This window comes from Brassica oleracea, chromosome C8, assembly GCF_000695525.1.
Source record: "Brassica oleracea var. oleracea cultivar TO1000 chromosome C8, BOL, whole genome shotgun sequence".
Classification (NCBI taxonomy): domain Eukaryota; kingdom Viridiplantae; phylum Streptophyta; class Magnoliopsida; order Brassicales; family Brassicaceae; genus Brassica; species Brassica oleracea.
In genome coordinates, this window is record NC_027755.1 from 22997303 (window position 1) to 23007159 (window position 9857).

Sequence of the window (9857 nt, forward strand, 5' to 3'; positions counted from 1 at the left end):
AACAAATTGCATGGCAAACGTGTTTTTCGCTTAACTATAAAATATTTTTAATGGTTTTATCTAAATTTAATCACAAACATAAATCAATTACTTCAATAGAAGAGAATTCAATTGTAGAAAAGTAAGGCTGGCCAATGAAATCAAACAATACAAATTAGAGACTGTTACATATTTATTTAATAATTAGTTACATATTTATTTATTAATTAGTTAAAGACAAAATAACCAAATCATAATTGATAGTCATTATAACATGGCCATCATCGACTCCTCTGTATAGAAAAAGTTTTATATTCATAACAGTGAAAGTACTAGGGGGGTTAAATTAGTGTATTAACTTCTATATTATATGTTTGTGAAACTTTCTCGAAAATAGATGCTTCGTTTCTTTTTTTCAGATGATGCTTCATTGGTATTGAAAGGAGCTTTTAACCAACAAAGCACATCACAAATCGATGAAAGATAATTTTCTTCAAACCCATATACATCATAGGAAAAATAAGAATAAGAAACTAAAAACACATTTACCAAATTATTTGTGCGAAAGACAAACATTTTTACAGAAGACCAAACTGAAAGTTCTTAAAGAACTCAAGATTCTTGTGTGCGTTTCTAAGAGTCCCGTCGCGGCGTTCTTCTGACCTCAGGTGACGTGCATGAGACGTTACGAGCTTCATGAGACTGACTCTGTGCGGCTAAGTACTCAAGTGCCACCACAATGTCACCTATAAACGGTCGATAATGAGCTTCCTCGTTCAAACACATTGCGATTATCGCAATCGCATAGTTTAAACATCTTCTTGGGTATTTTCCTCGTAGAGACGGATCCACTAAGTGTCCAAACTTCTTCTGATCCTTAAGGTATGGACGTGACTGCCATGCAGAGAGTAAAAAACAAATTAAGTTCAAAACGAAAGTAAGTCTGGTTTAATCCTGTTACTTACCCAAGCAACAAGATTCTGCTCGCCTTGCTTTTGACTCAAGTCAATGGCTTTCCTTCCAGTAACCAGCTCAAGCAAGACTACACCGAAGCAGTAAATATCCGATTTAACGGTTAGTTTCCCGCTCATTGCGTATTCAGGAGCACAGTAACCGTAAGTTCCCATGACTCTGGTGGAGACATGAGTTCTATCTCCTACCGGACCGAGTTTCGCTAGTCCGAAATCAGAGAGCTTGGGGTTAAACTCTTTGTCCAGCAATATGTTTGCGGATTTCAAATCGCGGTAAATCACTGGCGGGTTTGCTGTGCAGTGAAGATACTCTATTCCCCGAGCCGCACCTACCGCGATTTTCATGCGTGTGTTCCAAGTTAATGGTTCTTGATTTGAATCAAGATCTGAAAAGAAAAGAAAAGAAAAGAAAATAAGAGTCGAGAACTTGGAAAAACATTTTGTAACAAGAATAATGGAGAGGAAGTTGAGGAACTAAACCAAAGAGGTGATCTTCTAAGCTGCCCATTGGCATGTATTCATAGACAAGAAGTCTCTGATCACCAGAAGTACAGTAACCGATGAGTGTAACGAGATTGGGGTGGTGGAATAAGCTAAGCATAAGGACTTCAACTATGAACTCTCGGTTCCCTTGAAGCCCATCTGGATTCAGTTGCTTAATAGCCACCACCTGCTATTCATCAATTAAATTATATTAAAAGTCTAAAAAAACAGAGTTGTTAAGATGTAGAGAGAGATCTGACTTGTCCTGAATCTAAACGACCCTTGTAAACTCTCCCAAAGCCTCCTTCTCCTAGCAAATTAACTTCCCGGAAGTTTCTTGTTGCTTCCGCTAACTCTTTAAAAGTGAAACTCCTAGCTCCACCACCAGGCTTCGTCGGACTATTCACCTTTCCGTTCACTGTTCCATATTCCGACAAGAGTTATTAACTCAAAAATGTATGAACTATGAAGAGACAAAACATAATTAAACACACACTACACACCTAAAATACCCGAAATGGACCCTGTTCCTGTTGTATCACTTCCATGAACTGTAATCTCACAAAAAGTATTAAATAAATTATAAAAAACGATTTCAGCTTTCATGTAAAAAAATAAAGACAATGAAAGTAAGGAACCTGATGAATCGGTGGTTGGGCGAGCGGTATCAATGTCGACTCTTATGTCCTTGGTTCGAGGATTCAAACAAGAGAAGCAAGTCATCTCTTCTTTTTCTGAATAGAGTTTGTTTTGAGTAAGAGATAATGGATTCAAGAAATGGAGCTGAATCAGCTCCAAATATATATCTCACACCAGAGACACAAAGCCTTGACAGGTTACAAAAGAAAACCTAGGATTTAAATAAAGAGGTTGATTAGTCTGGATAATTCCAGAAAACAAAAGAACAAAAACTTTTGGATGAGTTTATTGAAACCTCCCTCCCTCCCTCCCACCAAGAGAAGATCCAAATCTGTGATAGATTGCAAGAAGAGAGAGAAAGGAGATAGAGTTTTGTTTTTTAAAATAAAATAACATTTTTCTAATGAATAAAAAAGAACTGAAGAGTTACAGATTCCCTCTAATCACACGATAGAAAATGACAAGGATCATATGAAAACAAGAAAGAAAAAGAAAACAAATTTCAGCACAGGAAACGGGGGAGAGAAAATCACGGAGTTTTTGCAACCGCTTTTAGTTTTGGGTTCTTCTTCTTCCTTCTTTTTTAGTTGGAGCTACTAAAATTTGAGTGGTAGAAGACGACAAGTTTCGTTTCGTTCTTTTCCATGTAGGACCTCCTTATTTTTAAATATTTTTTTTTTCTTATTTTATCGTCTTTTATAAATTTAAAAATCAATTTCCGCCCAATAAAAATTTATAATATCTTCTCATCATCATCTTCAACTCGCTTCTCTGGCGTTTAAACGGTCAGGTCCACCCTTGTGCATTATTTTACAATTATCGCCTTACGCATAATAACGCTTGGCCGTTTCAAGTTCCCGTAATACCCCTCGGATTGACCCGTCGCTTAAATGGAAAACAGTACAGTGTCTGATGAGGAAAACCCACGAGGCCGACAGCGAATGTTCGGTTCTTATCTCAACAAATGGACGGTCAAGATTCTTTATATCGACCTTACGTTCTTATTACATCCTTACATTTTTGGGTCCTACTAATTTTCTTTTGTAAGTGGTCACACTGTCCTCTCATATTATATTTTGACTTTATTTACCGCCGTTTTAGATACATACTGGTTTCTTTATTACTACTCCATATTCATATTTATTGAAATTAATGTAGATCTTCTGAAATTTAATTTCAATTACTGCTAATTAACTCTGTAACAGCTGTCGACAAAAAAAAAAAAACTCTGTAACAACTACTAGCAGTTTACTTATACCTACCACTCAAAGCCGCTAAATGGTGATATTTGGTTTTGATGCGAGATGACATCCAACATAATTAAATTTCTTTGTTTTTAACAAATTGTTGGATGTGATTAAGAAGAACCAAAATAATGCAATTGTGTCTTTGACTAATTTGCAAGATACTAGGAAATCTTAACATGGAAAATACTAAATCTTCATACGATGACAATCACTTCTTTTGTTTTTTCTATCATTTGTTTTGATTTATATGAAAACATGTTTATTTTATTTATCGCAAGTGGAACAACAACTAACAAATCGTGTCTGCAGACTGTAGAAATTGCAGTCTAACACAGAAATTGATGCATAAAAACACACAAGTACAATTGACTCTACGTGTAAACGCATTCTAGATAGATAGACTCACCCCTATAAAATTATTTTCTTATGATTTACTTACTACAAAACACTTTATGACACCGATACTCACCCAAAAACTTGAATGTTGTACACTCAGACACATGCATACTCGACGCTATCTAAAACGGTGGAGCTGTTCCGTGAAGAATCTATGACGTACGGTACGATTATTCCATATACTGTGGGATAATTGATAAATACAATCTGTGAACATTCTAATTTCGAAAAACTTGTTTTTACATGTAACTTTCAAGTAAAAAATAAATAAAATTAACTACCACTTCTCACTTTTTAAAGAAAATATATGAGTTTACATCTCAGACAACAATTTTCATTGACAAAGTAAAAACAGGTGAATTTCCCTGCGTGAACCTTATGTTTTTAAGTTATGAAAGTATGGTTTGTTCAAAAAAAAAAAAAGACCAACGGATTCATCAGAGGAAAATAAATATCACGAGGCTTGGAGACCCACCAAACAAACAACACGTTCATGTAAGTCCCGTGATGCTGCGTGAGTCCCTCTTCAACTTGAAGGCATACGAACATACATATAAGTCAACACCTTGATTAAAACCTACTATCATTTATTGTGGCTATTAAGCTATATACGCTACGATTTTGGAAACTATATGTGTACTGTGTAGTAAACAAAACGTTGATCGATAGTTTTTTTTTTTTTTTTTTGCTAAAACGTTGATCGATAGATGTAAGTTTCATTTAATACATTCCTGATTAAGCACGTGAATAATTCCAACTTGGTAATATTTGTTAAATATTTCTGTACTCTTTTAAACAAACTAATGAGTACCATTTTATATTCCAGTAATCAACTGCCAATACATAGTTCCTTAAATTTTAACAGTTTTAAGTATTTTATTAACAGTTTTTAGTATTTTATGTTTACAAAAATCGGAGTTTCCTATTACCGAGGAGCTTGAGAACCAAAGCCAGCAAAAGTCTCATAAGAAAGAAACTGATGATAATATTCCAAAAAGTCAAATGCTGAAGACTCAACCCAACACAAAACAGAAATTAAAGCCCAAAACAACAGAGCTCATTTACAAAACTCTATGTGCCTTCAGCCCACTAGAAAAAAACCGTAGAAAAAGTAAGACGACACTTACCACCACGTGTACGTTCGACACTTGCCACCACATGTACGTTCGACACACGAATCTGAAACACGCGTCAAGCCAAAGAGCCTCAATTTCTTTCGGAAGGAGTCATGTCGGAGCTACGCCGAAGCGGAGAAAGATCGGTGAACGACCAACAGAGCAGTCTTCACGGACAGCCAAAACGCAACCGGATCACCGCTTCAGGAAAGCCATCGTCGTCTTCCATCGATCTAAGAGAACTATGATCTTCCTAATCGCAAGGAGAGGAAGGATTCGGGGGATTAGAACGAGAGTTGATGGTGCAAAGTGAGAGCAGAAAAGGCGATCAAACTAAACCGGAAAAACCCCGGTGAAAAGCCGGCGAAGAAGATGCAATGGAATCATCTATTCCCAGAGACAAAAGCCGGCGAAGACAGCGTTGAAAGAACCACCACTTCCCGGAGTCAAAAACCCAAACTGTCGGAAGCCATAAACCAGAAAAGATCGGTGATCGAGACAAAAAAACTGCCGGCAAATTCTCTTCTTCCGAAAGATATGAAGAAGATAAAAGAAGAGAGTTCGAGAGAAAAACCCTATCTGTGAGAAGAGAGAAGCCGACCTTCTTAACTTTTGGAATCCACTTGAAGACTTTTTGTTTCTTATTTAACGTAAGGTTTAAAAACTTACAACATTTGAAAAATACTAAATTAAAAATATAAACTATATTCTACAACTTGCAGGACTCCTGTGTTTTTTTTTTCTCACTGCCTTTTTTTCTTTTTCTTTGTACCCCTAAAAAAAATATGGATGTTGCAACAATCTGTACAACAGAGAGACTAGTCTCATACATTTTCATGTCACAACAAATAGGCCATGACCTTCCACAACTGATTTTGCATACCAGAAAAATATACGCCTGAGAATAGCCAATGGAAAACGCCTCTTCTTGTTACTCCTTTCTCTTTCAAAGATTCAATCATCTTTCAGAGCTGTAACGCCAGATCCGGATGCTGAGACGAGGACGAACCAGTCTGCTGATTCGCGCCGGGAGAGTTCGGTGATACAAGCATAGCGTTAAGGTCCGGTGGAAACCGGTCGAACTCCTGTTTGTTATAAGGAAACAACATCCCTTGTTGTTGCGGGCCCGGCATGGTCTCGTTGGCTAAGTTTGGCTGCTTCTGTCTCGTGGCTCCGATCATTGGACTTGGACTATGGCCGAATCCACTGAAACCGCGGGTTAGACCGTTGATGCTGCTCTCAGGTTTGATCATCGGTCCTGCCTGGCGAGAGGAGGAAGCTGAAGGGAAGGCACGAGAAGGTGCAGCAGTCTCTTCGATTCCTTGGGAAGAAGAATGTCTGTTTCCTATGAAAGCGCTTGAAACCGAAGCGGTTGGAGATAGGATTCTGTTCGAATAATCATTAGACGCTAAGTCATTAGAACACTTATGCTTTCCCAGCACGGTTTGTTTTTGAGGTTCATTATCCTCTTCGGTTCCCGCTGGGTTCTCTTCAACCCAACCTGGACCGTATTTGATTCCAGGCGGCAACACGGTTTCGATTCTCTTGGATGCGATTTTCCATGCAACGGGACCGAGGTTCGCAGCGTATCGTGCTAGACTCCTTGCGTAACCGTACTCAGTGGTCAGTCCAACCTGATGAAAAAGTTAAAAAAACAAATGATAAGACGCTTTTGTTTTACCATACAAAATGATTTAGTAGAATTTGGTAATAGCGTACTGGAATCAACTGTTTTAACTCGTCTTCAAGCGTTGTTAAAACCGATGGCTCCTGTGTAGAAGCTGGGAGGTGGTTGTATGTGTCGCGTTTGTTTTCATCGACATTGAAATGTTTCATCCCATACTTGTTAACCGCCTTCACAACCGAAGCTGCAGAGAAACAGAGAAGATAATCAATATTGGCATATATAGAAAGTCCGAAAGAAGGTAGAGATTTTTGTTTTTTACGTGGAAACTCGTTCTCCCAATCTACGGACCATCCACTTTGTGTTTCGCTGTTATGGTTGATCCGAACAGATGTTTCCGCTTGTCGGAACTTGTGAGAAGGAGGAGTCTTTCTTAGATTGTAAGCACCAGAAAACCTATTAGAGCCGTCTCCTCCAGGAATGAGCGCATCAGCTGAAATTTCGGAAGCAGTACGGTCAATGGAAGATGGTTCGGGATGTTTCTTTGGCGGACGGCCTCTTCTAGCAACTTTTGGCTGCTGTTGCTGATCTTGTTGGCTTTGTGGTTCTTCATCATCACTGTCTCGCCTTAAATTCTCAAAGTCCTTTTTGGCTAATTCTTGTATAGCCCGCGCCTACAAGCCAAAATGACACTATTTTCAGAAACGAACCACGTTATATCTAACAAGGAGACAAAATTTAAGACATACCTGTCGATAATACACAGTGTCTGATGAATTGTATTCCATTGCATTGCTACATATTAAAAACACATCCCCCTGCCAAAAAAAAAGAGGGCGAGAAGAGAGATTTATCAGACAAGGTAAAAAGAGCTGTTCAAACACCAATCTCGTCATGAATTCACATATATTCAAAGTGGGAGACAAATTTGAGGCGAAACAGATCAAATAGTTACTTCGACACAAGTTATGAAACAGACTTAGTGCTGCACCCTAACACTATAAACAACATGCACGCAAACAACATCCACAAGCCATAAGAAGCTGTAAGAACGTTCTGAAATGAAGATGCCAAGCAACAAAACTTTCTGTAGCTGAAACTTTAGCACAGCACTAAGCGAAAGAGGAACCAACTCGAATGCATCAAATCAAAACTATGAAGGATAGGACTCTGGAAGAAAGTTCAGGGAGAAGCATCGAGGAGGAGTCAAAGTACAAGACCGTACCTCGAATTGTTCTAAAGTGGCATAAGCTCCAGAGTCCAATTTCTTCCGAACTGTGCTAAAATCCATTGGGTTCGTGATAATCTCATGATAATCAGGAAGCTGTAACACATACATACCAAACAGAGATGAGACAAACAGAGTCGTGGATGAGCTTTAACATCAACAAAAAGACAAGAAAGCAACCTCCTCAGGATCAACTGGATCTGAGTAAACGCCATAAGTATCTTTCCTACAAGTATTAGTAAAATAACATGAACCCAGTTGGGAATCACTTCAACCAAAACACAAAATAAAGAGGCCATGTCAGAGAGAAAGGAAATGAACCACACTTTTGAAGTCTATCGAGGATGAACACCAACAACTGTTTGTCTGGCAGAGTTGTGGTGGGACCGCCAGACTCCACGGGTGACCCTGTCCACATTTAAAAATTAAATATCAGAAGAAAAAAAAAATCTCGCTTTTTAATCCTCGTACGAATTTCCCAGTTTATTGCCTTTTCAGGAATTAAATATAGGAAATTAAAAATGTCTTTATTTTATATTACCTTGAAGAATGTCTGTCGCTTTCGAAGCCTTTTCTCCCTGCAGAGATCATCATCATCATCATCAATTCCAAGAATCCATTTAAAAGGTCAGCTCTTTCCGTAAATAATTACATTTGCTCATGTTAATGCAAATAATCGAACAAGACGTGCACAATACAAGTGGAAGTATAACTAAAGAAACTGCTATTACAGAAAAGACAAACTGGAACTTGTTGTCTGAGAGACATGATGGTTTCAGTGTTCAACAACGGTTTTAAATACCGGAAACCAGACAACTTTAAATACTAGTATTATATAAATTCATACTAAAGCGAGAATAAAAACTGATTAAACACGAAAACAAAAAGGAAAACAATTTACAAAAGAAAAAGCTTTAACCAATTAAAATCAAGACTCAGTCAAACTCATCCACTGAAATATTCCTTCAAGCAGAAGACGAACACTTCACATAACAAACGCGCGAAAAATCCCTACGATATTTAAAACTAATTTAATAGTTTAAACTCGAATTAGAAAACGAACCGTGAATCCAGATCCGCCGCCGCCGTCACCGCCGATCTTCCGTCTATTGACGGGAGTCTCTTCGAGGTTCAGATCGGAGCCGCGCGATTGGGGATTAGGAGAATGACGATTGGAGTGGGAGTTTAATCCGTACAGGAGCTTGTGTTTCTTCTCGCGCCGCTCGTCGTCGTCTTCCTCGCTCAAGGGGGAATCGGAGGAGGAGACTCCGTTGGGATTAGGGTTCCGGCGCTTGGATCGGGTGCCGGAGTTGGGAGAATTAGGGTTTTTGGAGCCGGATCTATGGTCATCGTGATTGTTTCTGTGGTGTTGCTGTTGTTGTTGCTGTTTGATAGCTCGCTTCTGAAGGTCTAGAAGAGATGGCCTCCCTTTCTTCTTCTTCTTCGTCATTGTTTCTGCTACCTCACCCATCCTCGCTTCCCTCTCTCTCTCCTCGCTTCTCTCTCTCTCCTCGCAACCTTTTTCTTTCTCCTCCAAGAGAGGCGTTTGGTTTTGTGTTTTCTTACGTTTTTTAATATTAAAAATTGAAACTAAAATTCTTACTTTTGTGAAATCGCACGTGTAGAAAGTGTAACGTAGACCTGGGCTAGTTCGTGATTCACCTAAGATTTTAGGTGACTTAAGTGGGCTGCAATAATGTTTCTAACTATTTGGGCCTTAACAGGCCCGATACCATTTTCTGTAATATGACCCACTTGTTATAAAAAGTGATTAGTCTATCTTGCATGGACACTTGTCTTCACCACCTTATGTTTCTTGCATTATCACTAAGACACTTGTCCATTTTTCTCCTTATGTCGGTCAAAATTAACCGACTGACTTCCCCTATAAATATGTTGTACCAGTTCCTTTTAAATAATAATCATAAGTGGAGTTATGATAAAAAAAAAAACTTGAGAGAGAGAAAGTTCTGTTTTCTACCTTAAAATTCAGCTTCTCTGCTCAGATTTGGTTAAGACCGGCGTGCGTGGACTTACACAGCCACGACGTCGGTCTTAATCTTTCCTTTAGCTTACTTTTGGTTTTGATTTTCTCGTGTTTGATAGAGTTTTTTCTGGGTGGTTGTTTGGTTGCGGTGGAAGAGGTTCCCGGTGAGATTTCCGGTCAGAGCTAAC

At 38.6% G+C, this 9857-nt stretch overlaps 2 protein-coding genes across 3 annotated transcripts; both read right to left on the minus strand.

Annotated features, from left to right (window-relative positions):
- Positions 1-388: 388 nt before the first annotated feature.
- On the minus strand, positions 389-2643 carry LOC106312644 (serine/threonine-protein kinase CDL1-like). 2 transcript variants are annotated; one of them, XM_013750237.1, is made up of 6 exons: positions 2072-2643; positions 1937-1984; positions 1694-1851; positions 1431-1623; positions 945-1336; positions 389-873 (listed from the first exon to the last, which is right to left on the minus strand). In XM_013750237.1, the coding sequence occupies exons 1-6, from the start codon at positions 2154-2156 to the stop codon at positions 613-615; spliced, it is 1137 nt and encodes a 378-aa protein (XP_013605691.1). In that variant the 5' UTR covers positions 2157-2643; the 3' UTR covers positions 389-612. The 2 variants fall into 2 exon arrangements, with proteins under 2 accessions (XP_013605691.1, XP_013605692.1); XM_013750238.1 differs by having other exon boundaries at positions 1431-1620; positions 2072-2642.
- Positions 2644-5764: 3121 nt separating this feature from the next.
- Positions 5765-9247, minus strand: LOC106312429 (transcription factor GTE4-like). The gene is made up of 9 exons (XM_013749954.1): positions 8746-9247; positions 8224-8260; positions 8009-8090; positions 7863-7908; positions 7680-7778; positions 7204-7272; positions 6777-7128; positions 6550-6698; positions 5765-6464 (listed from the first exon to the last, which is right to left on the minus strand). Exons 1-9 carry the CDS (start codon positions 9151-9153, stop codon positions 5796-5798), a joined length of 1911 nt encoding a protein of 636 aa, XP_013605408.1. The 5' UTR covers positions 9154-9247; the 3' UTR covers positions 5765-5795.
- Between the last annotated feature and the right edge of the window lie 610 nt (positions 9248-9857).